Here is a 25,592-nt window from a genome sequence, read left to right as displayed (position 1 = left end):
TCCATGTCTGGAGAAGGGTGGTTCAGCTGAACTCTGGTTGTGGTGCAGCTGCTGAGCCCTTCAGTTATACTTCTGGAGATCTCGTAGATGCTGGGGACTTCAGCTGCTGTGTGCATGTGAGTGCCTGGGGGGATATCTTATTCTTTTTGCACAAAACTAGTAGTGTTGGGAAGTGCAGGTTTTTTTGACAGACTGAGTTTTCTGCTGTGACCTGTAAATTTTGGACTGGCTGATTCTGTTTGTGCAAGGTTGTTCTCACATGTGCCATGTTGCACGTGATTTCTCTTTTTAAAAAGACTTCCCTTCTCTTTGCTCAGCAGGTAGGTGAAATAAATGATGGTAGAACGAAGGCAGAATGATTTCAAGCAGGGTTTCTGATTTTCACAGTATACTGTCAGCAGTTTGTCGTATTTCTGAGCTGTCTGTTGTAAGTGTATGTTTTCTCACTATGGATAGATGCTGATTTTAATTTACATGAATGACATTGTGTGCTTTCCTATTTTATTAACAACAATGATTGCACCGTATAGCATTAAATTTATAGTTCCTTGCTCAAGAGGAATATAAATGCATGTAACAGGTTACTAAGAAGAGAGGAAAACTTCACTCAGAATCTGATGGTTGTTCTTACCAGCTGTGATTGCTGAACAAGTTAGTCTGGAAAGATCAATTTAGGTTTTTTTTCTTTTTTTTTTTTTTTTTTTTCTTTTTTCTTTTTTTTTCTCCTTAAACAACAGACACAGAATATGTGTATTTAAGAGGCCAGTTGGAGACAGCTCAAAGCATAGCGACAGAGGAGATAGTTTACATTTTGGGAGGAAGAACTAAACAGTTGTGATTGGAAGCAATGATCGTAAACCGAGATGTGGCAGTTTGAAGCAAGTTTTAGAGGCTTTATTCCTGAGAGTAAAGGTGCATTCAGGATGCCACTGTTAAGGCCTCCTGTTACAAGCTTGAGGTTATTTTTGTTTTTCTTTTTATTTGTGATCAGGAGTATGAAATTCATTCATAGCTGTCAAGGGAGAGATCTCTTTAAAACTGGAATTGTAGAAACAGCAAAGATAACATTCAGATATTATGGTGTATATGACTTCATTTTTCTTTTATAAGAACGTTTCTGTAAGATAAAGTTGTCTGCTATGTTCCCTGGAAAATCTCTGTTTTTAAAACGCGTTGCTTTGTTGAATTGTAACCCTTTTTATACCTGACTGATATTTATCTGCTAGAAGAAGTCATGTAATGCAGTATTGATGAGTATAATGACCTTAAGTACTGTCCCTTCAGTGTGCAGACCTGAAGCAAAAGCATGGAAAATAAGTGAGTTAAATTTTTGCTTATTCACCACTCCAGTGTTGAAGATTATTGTGTGTTTTAAAGAGCGAATTTTATAACAAAGGTTTTGGTTTTCTTTGCATGTCTGTGCACCTGTTAATTACACACAGGGCTTTGTATGTCTTCAGTCTAGGAAGTTAAACTTGTCATCTATAGGATGTGTGCTGCTTATCACTGCATAGAGTAATTTTTAAGTTTCAGGGCTAGAAGTCTCTTAAGATGAGGAATTCACTTTTAGGCAGACTGTGAAGTTCCCCTTTCCTCTTTGGTTGGGGTGGAATCCAGAAACAGTCCTATTTGCCTGAGCTACTGAAGCAAGAGATTTTCATTAGGATTTTGCATAGGTTTCCCATACAGTGTTATTGTTACTTGAGAACTGCAGGAGCTGTGCCAGTGCCCTTCTGCTGGCAAGCTGCTGTGTCCCAGGGCTGTGTCTGCCCTGCACTAGGAATAGAGGCAGGGATTCTTTGCTTACTCTGCTGCAAATCAATTGTCTTCAGGCCAGAATTAAGAATCTTGTACAGCTTTTCTTGGGTGTTATTTTAGAACCACAAGAAAGCACTTTTTTTTTTTTTTTTTAATGTATGGTTAAAATATATATGAATATATTTTTTCAGGTTTTTTTAAATTATTTTTTTTTAATTTAATTTTTTTAATCCTCTGAAGCCTCAAGACCTTTATTTCCCTTGGATTGCTCCTAGTAGCATTTACATTTCATTGCTGTCCTGAAGAAAGCATTCTGTTCTTGATAATAACTTTTCCCTGTTTAACAACAACTTAAATACTCACGTTCATGCATTTGGCAATACAGCATTTTCCAGCACCACCAGAGGCACCCCAGTAATCATGGACCACAACATTTTTATTTGGTTTAAGAATTTGTATTTGGTCTGAATGGAGAGAAAAAAAAAAAATGCCCCAGAAGCCCAACTAACCAGTCAAAACCTATAAAAAGGCTGTAAAGGGAGTAACTGGCTCACAGCTTTGCACTTTGCAAAGTGTGCCATAGGCCCAGGAGAGGGGAGGTAAAAACCTACATGGAGACACAGAAGAAAGAAACTTTATTCCAATCTAGCATATATGTATATATATATATATGTTGCTTTCCTCTGGAATAATTTTCTTTGTAGTGATGGGAGTGCAGATGTGATTTGTGTTTAGGATGAGAGCAGGGGTGATGGCAGTGATACGTTAGTTGTTGCGGAGAGCACTTTTCTCAAGGACATTTCAGCTTCAGACAGGACTGTGCTGTTGGGAAGGCTTGGATTTAGGACTTTATTTTTATTTATTTGTTTTAAACATAACTGCTTAATGAGGATATGGGAAGCTGAAAAAAAGAGAAAAGTGCCACAGAACATTTTCTGCATATATTTTAAAAGGGAATTAATCTGGGGGAATAAACCACTTAAATTCACGTAAGAATTTAGATCATTGGGGTTTGAATTCTGAGCTAGACACAAGGCCTGATAACAAAAAAAATTACTGTTTTTGGATTATACCCTTCTAGCGTTATAAATATGTATTGATAGTGTTGTATGTCCTGTCAGTACTGCAGTGAGGAGATAAGGCTGTGAAAGGTATTCAGGTACCTAAAACTTTTAGTTTCAGAACTAAATAGACATTTTTGAAAACAGTCATTTTAGAAAAAAATACTTGCCTTCATCTCTACTGGCTTTCTGGATGAATCTATCATGTTTTTTTATGTCACATCCGTTCTCAGGATTGCTTCTAAATCATAAATATTTGTCTTGTTTGCTCTTGCAAGTGGTACAGATACGTATTGAGAAAGATGTTAACAACCCCTTCTTTGCATTTTACAAATCTGTGGAAAAGTCTTGTAAAATTAATTTTTCCTCTCCATGTTCAGGTTGCCAGCTGTGATAAGGGTGACTGTATGAAACCAATCTGAGTATTGTTTCGTTAGTGCTAACTAGGGAGCAGCATTAGGCCCAGTCCTGTGACTTTTTTTAATGTCCTTGTTTGCTCTCACACTGAGCTTATGTTTGGTAAGCTTATCTGTAGCTTCCAAAGCATCATGTCTGATGACATAATTTTTATGGTGAGTTTCAGCAAGTCAGGTCAGTGATTCCTTAGCTGTGAACTAAGAGTGATCACACTGCCTGCTCATGGTGCACCTGCAGCCTCTAGTGTGGCAGTAGTAGTTTGCTGGAACCATGCTGCTTCTGTATAAGTTAAACTTCACCTGCCCTGCAATTCCCTGATTTTTTTTTTAATCATTTTTATTCTTTTTTCCTGCGTAGTAATTAGAAACAGAAATAATCTTCTTGCATCTCTGAATTTTGTGGTTCTAGTATGTTTTCAAGTTGGAATACTTAACTTTCATACTTTGCCATACTTTCATATAAGGCAGTGGTGAATGTCGTGGTTGTGGTATTGCTCTTCAGTCTGCTTCTTATTCCTCATGCTTTTTTTTGTTCTTTTGGAGGGCCTATGCCTGGAGCATACCAGCTTGTGAGTTTAAAAGGAAAGATGATTGATAATTCACACAATATTGTTACAAATCCAGGCGAACCAGAGCTCAGTGTTTTACTGAGCGTAAATGGCATGCTTGCCGTGGTTCCTCTTTAGAAAAGTAGCCTGACTTGTATGCTTCTGTGAATGTGTATGTCAGCATAAGTAACTCTGGTAACGTTACGATATTTTGATATTTTGTTTGCATGCTTTCAAGTAGAGAACAATAGTCTGCCTACTTCTTTACAGTTCTCATCTCATGGCCTGCAATCAATCTGATAGTTCATTATGGCAGAACATCCAGGCTTTGAATTTTTGCAAAAAATTCCATTGAAATTGGATTTACTGTTGTTTCCCTATCTTAGCTTTTGAAACTGTGGATTGCCTTCCTTTTCTAGTTTTTCTTAGTTTCTCTTTCAGATTTTTCATATTTTTGGCCTCAAGAGTCACTAGTGCTTGCATGCAACTTTGAAGATATTAAGGTAGTTGGCCTTAGAGGGGACCTGTTGCAAAATAAGCTCTTTAAAAAGCAGAGCTAATGAAGCCTACTCTCTGCCAGAAGTATGTTTTTTATCTTTCTCCTCCTTCCCTCTGCAGTGCCTCCCCTGTCCTCTGCTTCTCTTGCTGGTAATGCAGCAGCATATGCCATGGCTGAGGTTGGAGCAGTGCTCTGAGTGGCTGCTACCTTTGGGAGTGGTTAAGATGTGAGTCCTAATACTTGCCTTTCCTATATAGCAGATAATAATTTGGGCGTCTTCTGATAACAGCTGATTGTTTTGGGATGGGGTTGGGTTGGGACTTGGAGGAATTTGGTTATCCTTCAGTCTCTTTTCAGATTCGATTGAAAATAGCCAACACATTTAAAAAGCAACAAGAAACTTTGCTAGAAGTGGATTTTTGGAAGAATTCTAAAAGAGCTTCCATTGCACAATACTCTTCTGTCCACCTTTTCTTCTCCACAAATTTGTCTACGTATTCTCTCTCACAGCCTTGCTTTCTGTGCTCTGTGAGTACACAGACTTCATCACAGAAGCAGTAGTGTTAGACCACTGAAGTGAACCGAGATGTTAAAGTCTTGAACATGAGCTCTATAATGAGAAGTACTGTGAACATAAAGGTTAGAGCAGATGACCTCCTGAGGTACCATCCAAACTATCCCATGCCCTGCCCGTCTTATTCATAGACAGGACAGCACGTTTACACTAGGACAAAGTTTGAACAGGTATATGTGAAATCTGGCAAGCTCCCTGCTTTCAACCATCTCCATATTGCTTGTTCAGTTGACCAATACACCTTCCTCTTATTGATTTATGTGAGGTAGTGTTTTCCCTCCAACCTTCCGATCTCCCTAACCCTTCTCCAATTTTTATAAAGCCTTTGCAGTCCATTTCTGAAGCTATTGGGTTTTTTTTTGAAGGTATCTGAATAGTTTGTCAGTTTAATTCTGGAAGAAGTGGCAGAAGACTATGGAGAGTCACAAATAGAATCATCTCTCCTGTGAAGAAAGGCTGAAAGAGTTGGGTTTGTTCATCCTGCAGAGGAGAAGCCTTGGGGGGAGACTTCATTACAGCCTTCCGGTACTAAAGGAGTGTTACAAGAAAGTGAGAGACATTTTACCATAACTTGCAGTATCAGGACAAGGGATAATGATTTTAAGCTGAAAGAGGGTAGATTAAGATTGGATATGAAGAAGAAATTTTTTTTACTCGGGGTGTGTTGAAGCACTGACACAGGCTGCCCAAGGAAGCTGTGGATGCCTCATTCCTGGAGGCATTCAAGACCAAGCTGGATGGGTCTCTGCGTAGCCTGAGCTGGTGGGTGAATGCCCTGCCCATAGCAAAATCCCTTCCAAAACAAGCTACTCTATGGTTAACCACAAATGTTGAACAGGACCTTAGCAATAGACATCAAATCCATGATGTATTATAGGTACTCTGATATTTTGGCTATATATAGATCAGCAATTGGTGTATTTTTGACAGAAAGTAGTGAAAGTTAACCTACTTTTTGATATGTTTGTGGATTCAGAGATCTTTCTCATTCTGAAAGCAGTATGGAGGATAGAGATGTGAACATTTAGCTAGCAATAGACCTTCATATCTGAAGTCTTAGAGCTTGACAGATTTGCTTTGTCTCTTTGAAGCTGTGAAAGGGGGCTAATTTGTATTAAGTAGATTGCAAGGGCCTGAAAAGTTAATGAGATTTCTTAATCATTCTGTATGAGAAATTTCTGTGTAGAAGTCTTTCCCAGTTGAACTGAGTTGTTCATCAGACAGCTCTGCAGTGCCCTAAGTAAAAACAAACAACTTCCTTCTATGTTGCTCATGATGTTCTAGATGAAACACATTATGAAAAAAAAGCAATCTTGCTGATATAGCAGTTTTTGTGTCTCTTTGTCCAATAATCTGTATACGCTTCTTCCCATCAGTGTTTTTAACTTCTCCACTTTCATTGGGTAACTTAGCTGGAAGATAACTTTTTACATGAGATTACTTCTTACAGACATAACCAAAAGTTTGCTTAAAATAAAATTGCACGTGGGATATGAGGGTATCTCATGCTAGCAAAACTTGAAATCAGCTTGAATTTTTGGTTTATATTCTGTGACCTGTTAAATGTTATGGAAGAAAATAATGGATGCTAACTGTCTTACTGGCTCTGACTTAACTACTTACCTGCCCAGACAGTTTCAAATGTTATGTAAGCTAGATCTTAAATGATCAATTTGAGCGGTCATCTTCCCATAGCCACGTAACTCAGTTTTTTTGTTGTTGTTTTTTTTTTGTTAATGTGTGTATAAAAAAATGATGAAAATGTAAAATTGATATTTTGTTTGTAGCTGCTAATACGTCAGTGGGTCCTCCAACAAGAACTCTGGAACTAGAATCTTAGAAACACCATTAGAACTGTACTGGTTGCCTATTCTTCACCCTGGGACATAGAGACTATCCCGTTATACTGAATTTAGTTGAATACAGGGGGAATTATTTGGGTAGAGGAAATGCAAATGAGGCAATTGTATCAGTGAGCTGGAAGTACGATTCAGTGATGTAGCTGATTCCCAGTTATGATACAAGATGCAAATGAGTATTTGCAACGGAAGCATCTTCTTGAAGTTCAGAAAGGGACAAGATGGTGAAACAACAATTAGAGTAGGCAGAAAAACATGGCTATGTTCAGTGGAAACAAATTAGGAAAGTAAAATGATAGTATGTGCAGTGATAACTTTTTCCATTCTTTACCTCAGTGATCTGTCATTGAAGTGTTATATCGTGTCTTTAGTTCATGATGTAACATATTCTGTTTTTGTTTTTCAGATCAGATTCAGCTACCCAGAAACATGATTGAAAACAGTATGTTTGAGGAAGAGCCTGATGTGGTTGACTTGGCAAAAGAGCCCTGTTTACACCCCCTGGAGCCCGATGAAGTTGAATATGAACCAAGAAGCTCACGGCTCTTGGTGCGTGGCCTTGGGGAGCATGAAATGGATGAAGATGAAGAGGATTATGAGTCATCAGCAAAACTGCTGGGGATGTCCTTCATTAACAGAAGCTCGGGTCTCCGGAATAACATGTCTGTCTATAGACAAGGTCCAGACGGCTCTTGCTCAGTGCCCTCTACGAGGGCCATGCTGGTTTGCACTGGTGTTCTTGTGATTGCAGTTTCGGTGATAATGGTGATTTATCTTCTTCCCAAATGTACCTTTACCAAAGAAGGCTGCCATAAAAAAAATCGTACAATGGAACTAATATACCCTTTGGCAACCAATGGAAAGCTGTTTCCATGGGCAAAAATAAGACTTCCTTCTGATGTAGTACCACTGCATTATGATCTTGACTTGCATCCAAACCTAACTACCCTGAAATTTACAGGCTCTGTGAAGATAGTAGTTAATGTCACCCAGGTAACTAAGAAGATTGTGCTTCACAGCTCAGGACTAAATATCACCAAGGCAACTATTACTTCAACAGCAGGAAGTCAAGAAAAGGCAGTTGAATTGCTGGAATATCCATTGCATGATCAGATTGCAGTCTTGACTCCTGAGCCTCTTCTTGCAGGACAGAATTACACTGTCAACTTGGAATATTCATCTAATTTATCAGATACATACTATGGCTTTTACAGAATTTCTTACAAGGATGAGAATTCTAAGCAAAGGTGGGTACACAAATGCTGCTTTTCTCTTACGTTGCTTCTAGATTGTGCTTTGATAGAAATAACAAGATTAACCTTTTCTGTTGAATGTTTTGTGCGACTGGTTCCTACTGAATAAAAAGAAAAATCTTCTGATGTTTTAAATTTGAGATTTAAAAAAAAAAAAGCAGATTTTTTCTTTATGGTGTTGATGCTTTATGCTAAGCTGCTATGGAGATAGATTTTAACAGTGATTAAAACCAGCACTGTCTGAAAACTGTCTTTCATGGGTGAGTTCATTAAATGAGGGCAGCTTCTTCCTCAGTTTAGTGTGGATTCCTTTGAGCTCCACATGGCACTCTAGCATGGATTTCTGATTGATTTTTTATTACTTTATTTGAAAATGCACTTGGCTAGTTGATAGAACCACTGTTGTGGGGAATTAGTGCTTTTTATGAAGAAGATTAGAGAATGTAGCTGTCCACCACCACTCATTTCATATGCTCCTTATGCTTATCGTGTGCTTAAGATCGTTGATGCCTTTGTTAGCAAAGGATAATCCATGCAGGGTTTCTGGGAACGGAGCAGTATAGGCCAGTTCACTCTGCTGACAAGAAAGTTGTTGTGAAGAACCCATTAAACAGCTGTGAGATAACGTAAAGTTGTGGAATTGTTAGCAGCTTGTGCTAAAGAAATGGCAGATGTCATCAGTGCTACAGATCTTTGTATCAGCAGAGAATTTGTACAGAAGTGCCCCAAACACGAATAGATTTTGTTTCTTGAAAAAAGACAGATTTTGAAATTAACACCAGTGTAATTACCCTCTGGAGAAAAACATCACATTTAGGTTTTTATTTATTTTCACTGACTTCAAATAAGAGCACTCATAGAGCTGTTACGATCTTTTTGAATGAGACTCCTTGAAGACTACAACAGAAAAGTGTTAAAATTTGGTTATAGTCTTTCCAGTGAGATATATGTAATATCTGCATGCTGCTAATATTTGAACTATTCGGGTCCCTCAAGGATTGCTCGTCTTTCTTAAATAATAGTGTCTCATTGTAAAGATGATTTCATTAGAACATAAGGAATATTTATTTCTTCTTCTTTAAATAAATAAAAACAGTATATTTTCTTTCAGAGTCAGCAGGCATTTCTAAGTACTGACAAGATGTTTAAACCCCATAGCTTATGTATTTTTTCTGAAGTTTATTTACAATTGGCTGATTAAACCCCCCTTAGCTAGGTCACAGTGGAGCTAAGATATGCTGCTAAAATGTACAAGAAAATAGGTTATCTGCAGCAAATATTTTTAAATACATGCAAAACCTTTGCAGTCAGAGGAATTGTGGAACATGTCTGGATACTTGAACTGATCAGCATGAGGTGAGGCTGAAACTCTCCTCCTCCCTCCAGTGTGTTCCTGCTTACCTCACTTGGTATTATCTTGAAGACCTTGAAGAGATCAAGAATTTGAAGAATGGAAATGTAGGCAAAAGGGTTACTGGTCTGTTTTCATTTTGCCCCCGTCTGATGATGATGTTTTTCTGAGGTGCAATGTTAGATCATGGAACTAAAATGCTGTCATTAAGTGTTTTAGAAAAACACCGCTCATTGCTAAAGCATAATAGTGTATGTGTGATGATTACAGAGGATAGAATCCAGTTGCTTCCTGGGAAAGTTCTGTTGTGCCTGGATCTTAGAGCATTATATGGAAGATGCCAAAAATTGTCTTTCTGTGGTGCAGTGCTTAAGGTAATAAGGAATCACAGAGGCTTTACTTGCATCAGGAGTACGTAACCACAAGATGAAATGAAATAGTTTATCACAAACATTGAAATATATGCATTACCATAAAACATGGAGTGAAGTTAAAGTGTGGTAAGAGCCTTACAGTGAGTTGATAGAAAGGCAAAATCACATGCTGAGTTGTAATTAGCTGCTTTTTGGATTTCTGTATATTTTACAGACTGATGTAGTTGAAACTTCATTTTTTCTTTGTGTTTACAGTAGTAGAAAGAGGATTTATGAGTATTTGCAGAGGAAAAAAGATTCTGTGAGTATATTTTGGGGAGTATTTTCCCCTTCAGTCAAGTGCTCCCAGCTTTTGTTCAGAGACAGGATGCTTTAATTAGTGCATTTTTCAGTAAATCTTTTCCAGCTAACTTACTGATACCATCATTTCCCTTGTCTTGCGTTTCTCTATTTTCAAGTGTTTATGTTTAGTGCAGCTGGTTTTAGAGATACAGGCTATTTTGACAACATATGTTTTTCTTGCATTTTCAATATAAAATTTAACCTATTGCAAGACAGTTTCTTTTCTTATAAGTTAATTTTCTTCTGAAGATGAAAGTGTTACAATTATTAAATGCCAAAAACATAACTGTAGGCAGGTGCAAATTAAAAAGCAAAAACCAAAACCCACTATAAACAGATTACATCCCATTTGGGGTGAAGAGGAAAAAAAAAATTGAATCTTCCCGTACCAACATCAAGACAATGTTTGAAAAGAAAGGTGGGAGTAAGAAGTTCAAAGTAGGCATAGAGTCTTACTGGCAACAATGTACCTCCTCAGGAAAGGGTATGTCCACAATGTTGGGGTTGTAGGAAAGAGAAAATGTAACTAAGAATTCGTGGGAGCTGGTAGAAGGGTTTGAGGAGAGGGAAAAAAAACACAAAAACAAAGAACAAACAAACAAACAAAAACAGTTGAAAACAATATTCTCTTCTCTGTTTATCTCTGGTAAATGGAAGACAAATTGGTGAGGTCTGTTTTATGCTCTTATTGTCTGCAGGAACAGAATTCAATGAGGGATGCTCTCTAGTAAAAGTGTTAATTCCCGCAGCTAGTTAATATCAAAATGCTTGAGGAGGAATGTAGTCCACTGAGAGATTTCCATGTGATAAGATACGTATTACAAGCAAGACACTGCATGAATTTACACAGCATCCAGTTGCTAGGGAAGGGGGCAGGATGACAGATGAGTTTTGGAGTGTCTGAAGGCAAATGTGTAATCATTAGATGGAACAGCTTCACTGCAGTTTTGTCTGCTGCTGGGGTTCCAAAACTTGCACATAGTGTGCATCATCACTAATGCAATTTTTCAGGTTCTTCTAATGTTTAATTCACTTTTACTGGAAGTTGACATATTTCAGTAATTATTCTGTAGTTATGTTATTGTAGATGTAGAATAAGAAAACAAAAGGCAACCAAGGAGATTAGTCCTCCAGTAAATATATTTATTTGATTTCAAAGAGCCCTTTTCTTCAAAATCCCAAGAAAATGTTTATTCTAGCTGAGCTAACCGTGTTGTCTATAGATTGGAAAGCTACTTCAATGGCAAGCAGCTACAGGGTTTGTGGAAGAAAAGTGACGGTGTACTATCATAATTAAACAGCCTTACTCCTTATCATAATCCTGAATTTGCTCTTTTCACTAGGTGGTTTGCTGCAACTCAGTTTGAGCCTCTTGCTGCAAGGTCTGCTTTTCCATGCTTTGATGAACCAGCACTTAAAGCGACTTTTTCAATCAGGATCAAGAGAGATGAGAAACTTTCCACTCTGTCGAATATGCCAAAGGTACTTAGTTTTGTATGGGAATTTTAGTAGAGCAATCCTCCAGGTAATCCTCTTAAGTGCTTGCATTGTATTTGTTGCATTAAAGTCCAGGGGTTTAACTTAAAATTACAGGGACGTACAAGTTGGAACTTGAGAAGGTAAGCTGCAAACTCTGTGATTTTATATAATTAAAGAGTTTCTGTTTCTCAAGGACTTGAACTAAGTATTAAGAAAAGTAGACCCTTTAACACAGTGCATAATGTAGGGTTGTGGAGGGACGTGCAGAGTGTCACATTGTGTAGTGGGCGTATATATTGACATGGGCTGTGAACTGGCTGGAGGAAAGAAGCCAGACAGTTGTGATCAGTGAGACTGAGTCTAGTTGGAGGCCTTTATCTAGTGGAGTCCCTCAAGGGTCGGTACTAGGACCAGTACTGTTCAATATATTCATCATTGACTTGGATGAGGGAATGGAGTGCACTGTCAGCAGGTTTGCTGATTAAACAGAGCTGGGAGGAGTGGCTGACGCACCAGAAGGCTGTACTGCCATCCAGCAGTCATTAAGTCAGCCTGGAGAGCTGGGAGGAAGAAGGGAGTGTGGAAATGTAATGGAATGTAACAAGGGCAAATGCAGAGTCTTGCATCTGGGCAGGAACAGCTCCTGGTACCAGCATAGGTTGGGAACAGACCTGTTGGAGAGCAGCATAGGGGAAAGGGACATGGGGGTCCTGGTGGACAGCAGGATGATTATGGGGGCCAAGAAGGCCAGTGGCATCTGAAGGTGTATTAAAAGAGGTGTGGTTTGTAGGTTGAGAGAGGTTCTCCTAATCCTCTGCCCTGCCCCTGTGAGACTGCATCTGGAGTACTGTGTCCAGTTCTGGGCCCCTCGATTCAAGAAGGACAAGGAACTGCTTAAGGGAGTCCAGTGCAGAGCCACAGAGATGATTAAGAGAGTGGTGCATCTCCTTAAAGAGGAAAGGCTGAGGGAGCTGGGTCTCTTTGGGTTGGAGAAGAGGGGACTGAGGGGTGACCTCATGAACATTTATAAACATGTAACAGATGAGTGTCAGGAGGATAGACCTGGGCTCTTCTCAGTGACATCCAGTGATAGGACAAGGGGCAGTGGGTGCAAGCTGGAATGTAGGAGGTTCCACATAAATGTGAGAAAAAACTTCTTCACAGTAAGGGTAACAGAACACTGGAACTGGCTGCCCAACGAGACTGTGGGGTCTCGTTCTGAGGAGGCATTTGAAATCTGCCCTCTCCTGAGAGGAATTGGTCTTACATGATCCTTCAAGGTCTCTTCCAATCCCTGACATTCTGTGATTCTGTGTCATGGTTTAATAATTTTGTAATTTTGCTATCAGTATTCCACATCATAACATCATATACATCATGAATAATTTTACTGAATGTGCAACTTACAGAAGAAGACTACATATCCCAGAGAACATTACGGTCAGAGATAAGTCACGGGACCTGAATACTATATTATCTCCCTCCCTGGCTGGACTGACGTCTTTCGAGTTCTGGCGTTCAGGAGAGCAGTGTGTGGGAGTCTTCGCCGTTTCGTCTAGAATTTACAGTAGGCCTCTCGGTTTCGGGACTTATTCTCTCTCCTATTTTGCTTGATTCGTTAGCTTAATTTCAATTATATTACATTATATTGTGTTATCCTGTATTTTGATATAGTATTTAGTAAATAAGTGTGCCTCCTTAGATCCTTGCCGCTGTTTTCTTTTCCTAATTAACTTTTCCTTTTGGTTTATGGCCCCTGTGGGGCCCGCGGCCCCCCTGTCACGGACGCAGATAGATTTTCGTTAAAACCGTGACAGATTTTGGTGGAGAATGTGGGCAATAATGCAGTTGCTGTTTTTCTGTTTTTCTTCTGTTGCTCTTTTAGATTTTAACAGAGCTACGAGTTTTTTTTTCTGCTAAGGAGCTATCTTAGGTTTGTGTTTCTACACCTGCAAGCTTGACCTTGAAAAGTCCAGGCGGACTGCCAATACTCCGGGATATTTGTAAATACTGTTGAGCTCTGCTTTTTTTACTTTTTTTTTCTCTCTATTGAAGAAAAAAAAAAAAAAAAAAGAAAATGTTTTCTCTAGTAAAATTGTTTTACAGGGGATGCGTGCCATTGGTTCCTCTTTTGAGATGCTCTGAACATATTGGATCTTGGGAGCTATAGATATATATAATTGATTGAAAGCATGGTTAACAATGCTTACTTGGTATCTGTGTACAGCTCCAGAGGGAGCAACTAATGCAGCTAATATGTAGAGCCTCAGAAATGTTTGACGAATGTCCAATTAAGTACAGGACTTAATATAGAGTGGATTAATGTTAAGGAAACACTTCTGTATACCTTAACTAGGCTTTCTGTAAGCAAGTTTTCCATCTGGGCTCTATATTGTGCACTGGCCATGCATGTGCAGAGCACACATGGAAAGAAGTATAATTCAAAAGGAAATCTGCTGTGGCAGCTGGGAAAGGATGAGTGCACCTTGATGTAGGGGTGCTGCTAGCATCAATCTCTTCAGGACTTGTATATTGTCTTGCTCGGCCTTTGTGGCGTCCTTTTCTACCTCCTTTCGGCATCGCGGCAATGGCGGTTGCAGCAGCTGCAAGAGAGAATGAGTCCCGAAACCGAGAGGCCTACTGTAAACTCTGGGCGAGACGGTGTAGGCTCCCACAGGCTCTCCTGAATGCCAGAACTCAAAGGACGTCAGTACAGCCTGGGATTGAGATAATATAGTGTCCAGGTTCTGTGACTTATCTCTGTCCGTGATGTTCTCTGGGATATGTAGTCTTCTTCTGTAAGTTGCAGATTCAGTAAAATTATTCATGCTGTATATGATGTTATGATGTAGAATACTGATAGCAAAATTACAAAATTATTAAACCATGACACTTCTGTATTAAAGAAATGTTACTGTAAACATGAGCTGTGGTGAAGAATCTGGAAAACAATGTGCAGTGTAGATTGCATGTCAGTTTAGGGTTAAATTTATACCATCATCTGGTACCACCGTGGATTCATCTACATCAGGCATGTTAGCACGGTTTTAACGAAAATCTATCTGCGTCTGTGACAGGGGGGCCGCGGGCCCCACAGGGGCCATAAACCAAAAGGAAAAGTTAATTAGGAAAAGAAAACAGCGGCAACGATCTAAGGAGGCACACTTATTTACTAAATACTATATTGAAATACAGGGTAACACAATATAATGTAATATAATTGAAATTAAGCTAACGAATCAAGCAAAACAGGAGAGAGAATAAGTCCCGAAACCGAGAGGCCTACTGTAAATTCTAGACGAAACGGCGAAGACTCCCACACACTGCTCTCCTGAACACCAGAACTCAAAAGACCTCAGTCCAGCCAGGGAGGGAGATAATATAGTATTCAGGTCCCGTGACTTATCTCTGACCATGATGTTCTCTGGGATACATAGTCTTCTTCTGTAAGTTGCACATTCAGTAAAATTATTCATGCTGTATATGATGTTATGATGTGGAATACTGATAGCAAAATTACAAAATCATTAAACCATGACATTCTGTGACAGCTGAGTGGCTATGGGAGCGATTAGCGGGCAATATTGATGGTAGGTGGAGGGTTGGACTAAATGAACTTAAAGGTCTTTTCCAACCGTAGTGATTCTGTGATTCTTGCTCAGTGTGAAGAAGCCACTGAAGGAATTTTGTTGTTAATTAAAACAGTCTCAGCAGCCCTTAAGATTCCCTTTGAGGCTTCTATGTTTGCTGATATGGCACATTTGCAAAATATTGGAATGTCTTAATCGTGATTTGTGTAACTAGGAACAGTTCTTGTGAAAGATGCACATAACATGGAGGGATTGGACATTTGAGCTGGAGCAAAGGGAAACTGGCTGTGAACAGAGCCTCAGCTCCAGAATGCAAATCAGGATCTGGAACTCCTCCAACTAGATCCTCTCAGTTAAAATTTTATATGAGAATATCTGTATTTTATGGTGATGATTTATGCCATGAGGTGTTTGAAGAAGGCTTTATAGAGGTGTGATTCATTCAGACAGCCTATCAGGACTGACATTGCTTAGTCTGTCTCTGAATGAAGTTGTCTCTCATCAAAAACATTATCATCATTTATCACTCAGTAGAAACTCATTAATATTGATATTAATCTAAGCGGTAATTAAAAAAAAATTACACCCTCAATGTTGATGAAACATACATGTTACACTGTGCGGTTTAGTTTCCTGAAGGCTATCAAAGGCTCAGGTGCTGATTTAGCTACCCCCTCATTGAAAACCAAACTGGTAATTATGCCTCTGTGAAATATTATCTTGCTTATAATGAGTGAATATTTTCGTGGGTATGTGGTGATTCTCAGTCTTCTCTTTAATGGGATTGCAAGCACTTTGGTTTGTACCAGGCTGAAGAAAACTTTACTGGCTGTCCTCTTCTTCACTGAAATATTTGATGTGCAGACTCTTCTGGAAAACTCTCGAATTCTTGAATTTTACATGTAGTTTGAGTTAGGTGTTCTGTTAGGTAGTACACACAGCATGAAATGTGGATGAAGGGATCATGTTGCATAAATTGTATTGCAGTGATGAGATCATTGCTAGGATAGGCTTACTTCTTAAAATAAGCACTTCAACCTTTGTTAAGAAAAAAAAAAATACAGATCGGTGTAGAATAACTTGGGTCTGGAGAACTAACCATGTTAGAGGGAGAGAATTAATATCAGAGTTTTTATTTTATCCAGGAGAACACTAAAGGATGAACTTCATCATTTTCTGTAAATATCTGCATGAGCAGGAGAGCTCAGAAGCAGATCTCAACTAGCATGCACACAGCTAACGTGGCAGCATTCAGTGGCTGATGCATTCAAGCTAGAAGAAACTGTCTTTTGGGTTTGTTGCATTTTGTAATTGACTTTTCTTCCTTTTTTGAAAGAGTTTCTCTAGAGCCACATTAGATTCTCTGTCAGAGTATCACCTCTGTCATGTCTTTATGAAAATGAAACTGTGGTAAAGAGACATTTTTTTAATTGACTGAAGAGGTTCAGGATTAAACTTTTGCTCCTGTGTTGGTCAGACCAGGTGATCGTTTCTCTGTTCAGAATGAAACTCCTGTTCTTTCAGTCTGGCAGTCAATTTTTTGGATGTAGTTAAGTGTTGGCCGTTGTTCGGTTTGAAGTAAACCTGTCAAAAGCTGGAGGGTTTTTGGTTTTTTTGTTTGTTTTGTTTTTTGTTTTCTGATGTTGATTGTTTCTGGAAACAAAGGTACTTAGGGAGTTCCAGAAGGCACAAGTTCTTCACTTTTTCAAATGCAGTCTCTTTCACTTTGTAGGTGAGAAGGCAGAAGGAGAATAATTTTGTTTTATTTATTTGTTTTTAATAATGAATATCTACTTACCTGATTTTGAGAAGATGTCTAGGAAGCGACAAATACTTAATTCATACAGTGTCTGTATTTTTATCAGGCACTACTGAACTGTGTCTCTAGCCTAAAGCTCTTGTGGATTAATACTAATCTTTCTGTTGAATTAGGAGCTTAAACTAGGGGCTTTGTGTGAACTAAATGAGATACAGGATGTCTCCAACAAGGCAGGCTGGTAATAATTCATATTAAAAGCTTATTAAGTAATTTGGGGTTATATAGGCTTAAAATGTTTCAAGCTTCACGTGCATTGTAGCACCATGAGAAGGTCATAGGCCTTTAGTTCCACTGAAACATAACTAAAATATAAATATATTCTGTAAGTTTTCTTATAAACTGTTCTTCACCACCTAAAAGTAATATTTGAATTTATTTTAGTGTTGTTTTTTTTTTTTCTTTGTGATAATATTGGTTTTTTATTTGCAGAAAGCCACTACTCCTGTGACAAAGGGAATTGTACAAGACGAATTTTTCGTGAGTTTGAAGATGAGCAGCTACCTGGTAGCCTTTGTTGTTGCAGACCTGAAAAACATCAGCATGGAAACAAATGGAAGTTTGGTATGTTTATTCTATTTTTACATCACCCTTCACCCTCTCCCAGTCCATTCAAATAAACCTGTAACACATGGAAAAATCAGTGAGCAAACAAATTTTCTACAATACCTAGTGACTCTCCCTCTGCCATTTATTTATTTATCTGGTTTCATTGTGCATATCACAGGTGGTAGACAATGACCATATGCTGCAGATTGAACTGGTTTCTGGGTTTATGTCAGAATGAGAAGACTTCTACAGCATGGTTCTGAACCTAATAGCTGCCAGTACTCATAAAATGTAAAATTCCTTGGAGCTTTCTTAATTGGAAGCTTTAAATGTTTAGATTTAATGCTTGATCAATGAGAGGTTCATGTCATAAAACTATGAGTTGTTCAGAATATGAACAGGAACAGTACAAATCCTAAAGGAAGCCTGTTTGCGTTGCTCTTTGAGGATATAGTCTGAGGTCACAGAGCAGTTTCTACAGTGTGTGCAATTTCAGTAACTAAATAAAGAACATGATAGTTCTAGGAAATGTTCTTTAGTTAGTCCAGGGGTTTCATGTAAGCAGTAATTTTCATGACTGTAGCAGGAACTGCCCATTTGTGGTGAAATGTTGGAAGTGTCAGCACCTACTTAGTGCCGAGAAGGAGCATCATCACATAGGGAGCAGCAGCAGGGTAGTGGGATAAAAAGCCATTTTCAAAAGCAGTACTAAGAATTGTTACCTTGTAGGCCAATGAAGCAACGTCATGATGTATATTTCTCTGATATAAAGATGTAAAATATGCTGTTCGGTAGAATTTCGTTCTAATTTGGACAAACGTTTCTAACTGTATCTGTATAGGACAGACTTCATTTGATCTAGCTTGAAAAGTTTCTTTTTTTCTTTTTTTTTTTTTTTTTTAAACCTCCTTGTGACTTCTTTTCAACTCTGTGGTTGAAATTTGTTTTGGCAAGTGTAGCCAGTTCTTTATTAGGGAGGAAGGAAGTTGGTCAACACTCAATGTTTTGTGTTTGCTGAGTTCCTGAAACAACTGTATTTGGTATGCTTTCCTTTCTTCATAGTAGATTTTATCATATATTATCAATATTTTAGAGGTATTTTCTGGTAGGCCAGAGCACATGGGAGAGAAGAAAGAATGAATGATGTATTCTGATAGAGGAAGGATGATTATTCTCTGTGTTTGTTTTTACTCTGACCAAGCAAGATTTAGCCAAGCTAGGAAGGTCCATCAGAGCTTTATAGGACACCACACAGAGTCTAGCAATGTATTGTACTTACCAGCTCAATGAGGTAAAGCATAAAAATGATAATACCACGTCAGGCTAGAGTACAGCTGGTGAGTTATTCTATTGGCAAGACTGGAGACTGTAAGAAGGAAAACTAATCAACACCTTTTGTGCTTCTGTATGTAAGGGCATCCTAAATCAGGATGAATCTGTATCCTAATGGAAGTTATTTTCTTGATAGAGTCACTTCGACATGAATGGGAGACTGTAACCAATTTTTATGAATGTTTTTTGCACTATATTGATGAATTTTGTGCCAATTATTAACCACTGAGAAAATTTCTTGCAGATGATTCTAGTGTTTCCATACTGATAGCCTAGCTTACAGATTAATTGAAGTATGCAAGGAGGATGTAAGAGAACAAAAGGAGAAAATGGATCAGTTTCTCTTTGTACACTCTTCCTGAATATCTTCCCTAAAGGTGTCAGTCTTGAATTATTATTGTATACATATCAGTCAATTTGATGATAGGTATGTATTTCGACTAGTGAATAAATTCTAGCAAAGAAATTTGATCTTCAAGTACAGCTTTATAACCACCTATTGTAACTTGCATCTGTACTGCCCAGACTGTGTTATATCTATTTGAGAAAGATCTGATTGCTTGAATTTATGTAAGATTCTTTGTCAGTTTCAAAATCTTTACCCTTGTCTGTTTGGTCTAGGTATCTGTTCATGCCATTCCACAGCATATAAGCCAAGTAGAGTATGCTCTAAACACAACAGTGAAACTTCTAGAATTTTATGAAAACTACTTTTTAATAAATTACCCTCTTGAAAAATTAGGTAAGTTCTTTTGAACTTTTTTAAGAGTGAAAAGAATCCTTTATCTGTTCTGAAAAATGGAAGGGAGTGTTAATTCCTCTCAAATCTCTTTATTTTTCCTTTTAAAAAAATATTATGAAATATCTCTGAAGTAAGGTTCCTTAAAAATTTACAATATAGTTTACAGAAGTGCAACCATTAATTGCTTTGCAAGCCAGAAAATATTTGTAATCTCTTGACACTGAGTTACAGTTTTGTGTAACATGAAAGAAGTAATTCATTTTAATGAGCTTTGATAGGAGGACGGAAAATTCTTAGTCTTTGAATCATGTTGCCTTCAGTAGTGTCAACTGGCTTTCCTGTTTGCTTGTGTGCATGCAGTATCTATAGTCAGTGTCTGTATAGTGCTTTAAGTTTTTTGTATAAAATACTGCTCAAGAAACATGGCTATAAATACATGGGGCCTCTGGTCTTCAAATGTCTGTGCATGCTCACATCACAGAATTTAAGTAATGAGATTTTTATTGACAATGAAGTAGAATAGACAGAATTGAAATAGAGAGTTGCTTTAGCTCTATCTGTTTTCAACAGTTTCTTTCAAATCTTTTCCAGATCTCGTAGCAATTCCTGATTTTCAGTCTGGTGCAATGGAAAACTGGGGCTTGATCACCTTCCGAGAAACAACACTCTTGTTTGACAATAATGCTTCTTCTGCAAGGGATAAAAAGCTAATAACTGCAGTGATAGCTCATGAGCTTGCCCATCAGGTAGATTTCAGTCGTCATTATTTAGATGTGGTGGGGTTTTCTAGTAGTATGCAGTGGAGGTTTTCTTGGGGAATTGTTCATGCAAAAGCAGTACTGATATTTTGAAGAAACTTATTTTTACCACAAAATAAAGTTCAGGATGGGTGGAGTGTCACTATACTCACTGGATTTTATTTCAGAAAAATAATTACACTTTTTATCTTTCATAGTGGTTTGGCAACCTAGTAACTATGGAGTGGTGGAATGATCTCTGGCTGAATGAAGGATTTGCCACTTTCATGGAGTACTTTGTGATGGAGGAGATTTTTCCAGAATTACATTCAGTAAGTACTTTTTGTAACTAAGCTTACTACACCTTTACTAAGATCTGTTTTTCTCACACTGACCATAAACAACTGATAATTTGAAGTTTACTTTGAGGACCACTTGTATCTCCAGTTTCACCCTGTATTTCATGATATTAGAATTATTAATATTAATCAGCTGTTAAAGGAAGTAGATGTGTATACGTATCAAATACTAACGTACAGTCTGTATATTGAAGGTACATTGTTGCCTGTTATTGTCTTTGACCATGGGCTTTGGCAGCACCAGAGCTTTTGGCTACTAAATATGCCTAGCATCACTCCTGTCCTATTGTCACTGTGGTAACTGCTTGTGTCTCAGCTTGGGATTCACAAATCAGATAATCTGGTTTAAAAGTATGTTGTGGCCCCACCCAGTGGGTTCAGGTAGTATTGCATTACGCCGATAGTATAAAGCACTGCTCCCAAAGGCACATGGCCAAAGGAGAAGGTATCTTTTTGGTGTAATAACCTGCTGGTGATTTAGCAGCTTGCTCAGGAACTGAATGACACAATTTCTGAGGCTCTTGAAAATGTGAGGGATTTAATCTTTCCTCACTGAGGAGAGGGTATAAGCTACCTCAGTAGAGCATCCCTGTCACTGAATGCATGCAGAGAAATGAAGACTGATGGAACTACATGGAGGGGCCAGTGGTGAGACTGTTCATCCTTGGCAAGGATATTTCAGAGGAGAGAAAATATTAGGGCTTCCGATTTCACTTCCAGGAGTGCTGTTATAATTTGCAATAGTTACATATCTAATATCTGACCAGTACAGATTGTTTCCTGCTTTGCTGGGTTGTGTCCTAGTCAGTGTCGTGCAACTAAGTGTGAGTTCTGTGTACTTAATTCACCGCTATTAGTCCATTAAGAAGCTTGGGTTCCTAACTTGGTTCAGTAGAGTTATGTCTTGGAACTGAGTGTTGAATTTATTTGTTTTTTATTTGCCCTAGCTTGGTTGTTGTGTTTGATGACCACTAAAAGTATGTTTCCAAAGACATTCTGCTTCTGGGGCATGTAAGTGTTGAGAAAAGGGCAAAAAAACCCAAAACCCTAGGCTACCTTTTTAACAAGATTACACTTAACTGCTGGTGTAGTTTTTTTTCTGAGAGGTGCCTGACAAGGTGCCATCACCCACATTGTTCCACCGCTTGGTGGTGCCAAAAAGCATTTCGTTGAACACAAAAAATCACTCCAAATTCTCCACTCAGAGAAAATCGCGTTAAATGTTCAACCATAAAGGATATCTTGGTTATCTCGTCATACAGGTCTTTTCTGTTTTTCTGGTAAGCCTTTAAGATCCATCCCTACTACACAGAAACTGTACAGAGAATTGTTTGGTGAAGTCACAAATAAATGAAATGTACAAATATGAACGCAGTCAGCTTCTTTAACAGCAGTTTAAATGTTAGTGTTTGGGGTTGTTCCATTATGCTAACAATGTATTAAATTCAAATTTCTTCATCTAGAAGAAAAGGAGGGGGAGACTTTGGTACTAGGATCCTGTGGTGTCATGTTTACATTACAGCATCATTGTTGCATAATTTTGTTGGACTTCATACTTTTAACATTAAAATATTCTACAGAAATCATGTTTTTCTATTTCCTTTAAGTGAACTGAAAACATCGTTGAGTTAAATCTGGAATTGAACACAAAATTATTTATTAGGTGTGTTTGTTTTCAGTAGTGCTATATATAAATAATAAATAATGGAGGTGGATTTTACTGGTGAAATATGGCAGGAAAAGAGCAGATTTCATGAATGCAGGTTGTGACAAATATTGCCTCCACTGACAGAAAGGTGAGCAGTGCTGTATCAGACTTATAGAAGACACTGGAACAGGAGGTTGCCCAGCGAGGTCATGGATGCCCCATCCCTGGAGGCATTCAAGGCCAAGCTGGATGTGGCTCTGGGTATCCTGGTCTCGTGGTTGCCATCCCTGCATATGGCAGGGAAGTTGAAACAAGATGATTGTTATGGTTCTTTTCAACCCAGGCCATTCTATCATTCTGTGAAGACTGAGGCAAAAATGAGTTTTACTATTCTGCTTGTGTATGTTCCAGCTTCCCAGATACTAAAAAAGAGTTTTATCTTCTAGGATGAAGATTTCCTAAATCTAATATTCAAGGCTATGAAGAAGGATTCCTTGAATTCTTCACATGCAGTCTCTTCTGCTGTCCAGTCATCAGAGCAAATTGAAGAAATGTTTGATACACTCTCTTACATAAAGGTAACATCAGAAATATGTAGTAGTAATTGGAAAGGGATATATGAGCTATTGTAAGCATGAAAATAAGATTTTGTGTAAGTAGGCATGTACCGGCAGTCATTTTCGGCTACTTCTAGTATCTTTCTGTCGTGTTTATGAATAACTACATCGTTTTTATAATTAGGAAGAAAATTGAATGTTTGTGCCTACTTAACACACTTCTATATGGTGCTTATTTCAGTACAAAATTAAGTTATGAAGGTGTAAAAAGGGGTCTAGTGGGTAAGACAAATGACCAACTGCACGTATATCCTTTTTCTGATAGCGGATTTTAACCAGCTTTGCAAGAAAAGAGTAAGAAAAAGGCGCCTATGTTTCCACTTCTTTTACAGCTTTGTAAAAATCAATGTTTTAGTGACTTTCTGAACTGGAGACATGATGTTATGTCATATCCTGTTTTTCTAGATTATACCCATTTCTAATTTATAGTGAAACATATGTGAGAAGTTTCTTGCCTTCCCTCCTTGCCTTTCCTCCAATGGATTTTTGCAAGAGGCAAAGTAATGACCATGTTTTCAAAACCTGTAGTGAGCGGTATTCCTACAGTTCAGTGAATAATTAGATCAAGAGCATTCAGGCAACCTTCACTTTCAGGCAAGAGGTTACTTCAATTCTAAGACTAGAATTTAGAGTGTGTGACAACTATACATGTTGTTATGAAAATCTGCCTTTAAATGTTTGGTGATCCTTACTCTAAAATAGTGCCAATAGTGCACTGTTACCTATTCATGACATATGGCTGCTAATCTACATTTAGCAGTCCAGTATGCAAGTCCTCAGGTTTACTAGTGGCTGTGATGTGTCTAAAGTAACAAAAAATACCTTTCCATCCAGTATTCCTGTTTACCTGGGAACTGGAACTGCTCAGCTCTCAGGGAGCTTTTGATGCAGATGAAAATCATACAAATGTCAAACACTGTCTTACAAGTACGGTTCACTGCCATGCAGAAGAGTATTGCTAATGAAGTATGTCAGCCTGCAGAGGCTTGTCTGTTAGAAAATGATGTTCTGGAGATGCAGTAAATTATGGGGAAATAAATAGTATTATTGTCCTGCTTTGTAACTGTATGTGGAGACTTTAAGATATACAAAATACTTATTTTTCCAAAGTAACTGGGAAAGAAATTCATATGATATTAGACTTTTTTGTGATTGTATTTGAAGTTTATGAAATATTCAAAAAATTTTTTCCAAAGCAGCTGTGTGTTAAGAAAATTACTCTGATGATAAAATAAATTTTGGGATTAAATGAAGAATAAAATTTGGGATAAAACTTGCCATGTTCTCATTTTTTTGTGTGTACTGCGGACAAGCTACTATGTGCATGTTCTTCAACGAGTTCTGTATCTGTAACTTACTTCCTTTTTTTTTTTTTTTTCTTTTTTTTTTTTCCTCTCCAAAGGGAGCTTCACTTCTGATGATGCTGAAGCATTATCTCACTAAAGATGTTTTTCAAGCTGGCATTGAGATATATTTGCATAATCACAAGTATGGATCTGCCCGAAGCGATGACTTGTGGGACAGCATGAATGAGGTACTCATCTTTATTACTCTGCTTTTGTGGCTTTTTTTTTCACTTCTCAGATAGTGAAATTTACACACTCAGTGTCAAAGCACTATAGAATAGTACAGCTACTTATTTGGTAAGTTAAGCAGAAAGGTTTGAAAATTTGTATTCCTGTTTTGCCATGTTCTTGTTATATTATGGTTGTTTTTTTTTACAGATAACCAATGGAACACTAGATGTAAAAAAGTTAATGAAAACCTGGATTCTGCATAAAGGATTTCCTTTAGTGACTGTTAACCGGAAAGGAAAGATCATCTCATTACATCAGGAAAAATTTTTATATTGTGTGGAATCAGATAATTGGACATCAGACTCGAGGTAATTACCTTCTTAGCACTTTCTACCATTAAAATCTACTTGAAGATATCTTTTGTCTTGTACCTTTCTTGTGTTTTTGTGCTCTGTGTTTTTACTACTTGCATTCAGAGAAAATACAATCATGGAATGGTTTGGGTTGGAAGAGATCTTTAAGATCCCCTAGTTCCAACCCTCTGCCATAAGCAGAGACATCTCCCTGCTCAGAGCCCCCCCAGCCTGGCTTTGAGCACCTCAATGGAGAGAGCATCTGCAGCCTCTCTGGGCAACCTGTTCCAGTTTCTCACTACCCTCACAATAAATAATTTCTTCCTAATATCTAGTCTAAGTCTAGCCTCTTCCAGTTAAAGCCATTTCCTCTTCTCCTGTCACTACGTGCTCTTATAAAAAGTCCCTCTCCAGCTTTCCTGTAGGTTCCCTTCAGGTACTGGGGGGCTGCTCTAAGGTCCCCCTGGAGCATTCTCTTCTTCAGGCTGAAGACCTTCAACTTTCTCAGCCTGTCCTCATAGTGGAGATGCTCCAGCCCTCGAATTATCTTCGGGGTGCTCTTCTGGACTTTCTCCAACAGTTTGAGTCCTTTTTGTGTTGAGGGCCTGTCAGCTTTATGGGCTGGTTTGGCCCAGATCTGTGATGAGCGGAGTGGAGGCATAAGGGAAAAAGGGAAGAGAGATGGGCCCCAAAACAAAACAGCAGCTATGATCTGAGGAGAAACAAACTAACTCACTAAATAGGATATTGGAATGCAAGGTGACGCACTATAATACAATATGATAGAGTAATTAAAATTGAAGCTAATAAATCAAATT

The 25,592-nt window shown here is 38.2% G+C and overlaps 1 protein-coding gene across 4 annotated transcripts in view; it reads left to right on the top strand.

Annotated features, from left to right (window-relative positions):
- The window catches only part of LNPEP (leucyl and cystinyl aminopeptidase), a 50,728-nt gene that overhangs the window by 11,968 nt on the left and 13,168 nt on the right, over positions 1–25,592 (top strand). For 2 of the 4 annotated variants that reach the window (XM_015849493.3, XM_085529453.1), the window contains exons 2-10: positions 7,122–7,962; positions 11,379–11,517; positions 17,353–17,484; positions 19,423–19,543; positions 20,135–20,289; positions 20,499–20,612; positions 22,734–22,865; positions 24,307–24,438; positions 24,629–24,789. In XM_015849493.3, the coding sequence (XP_015704979.2) occupies positions 7,122–7,962; positions 11,379–11,517; positions 17,353–17,484; positions 19,423–19,543; positions 20,135–20,289; positions 20,499–20,612; positions 22,734–22,865; positions 24,307–24,438; positions 24,629–24,789 (1,927 nt within the window). Of the gene's footprint in view, positions 1–4,401; positions 4,509–7,121; positions 7,963–11,378; positions 11,518–14,850; positions 14,961–17,352; positions 17,485–19,422; positions 19,544–20,134; positions 20,290–20,498; positions 20,613–22,733; positions 22,866–24,306; positions 24,439–24,628; positions 24,790–25,592 lie in introns of those variants that run through there. The other 2 variants (XM_085529452.1, XM_085529454.1) reach the window with 2 other exon arrangements.

Source organism: Coturnix japonica, chromosome Z (genome assembly GCF_054131305.1).
Source record: "Coturnix japonica strain WE chromosome Z, WE-NBRP24, whole genome shotgun sequence".
Taxonomy (NCBI): Eukaryota; Metazoa; Chordata; class Aves; order Galliformes; family Phasianidae; genus Coturnix; species Coturnix japonica.
This window is presented reverse-complemented; position numbering and strand designations above follow the sequence as displayed.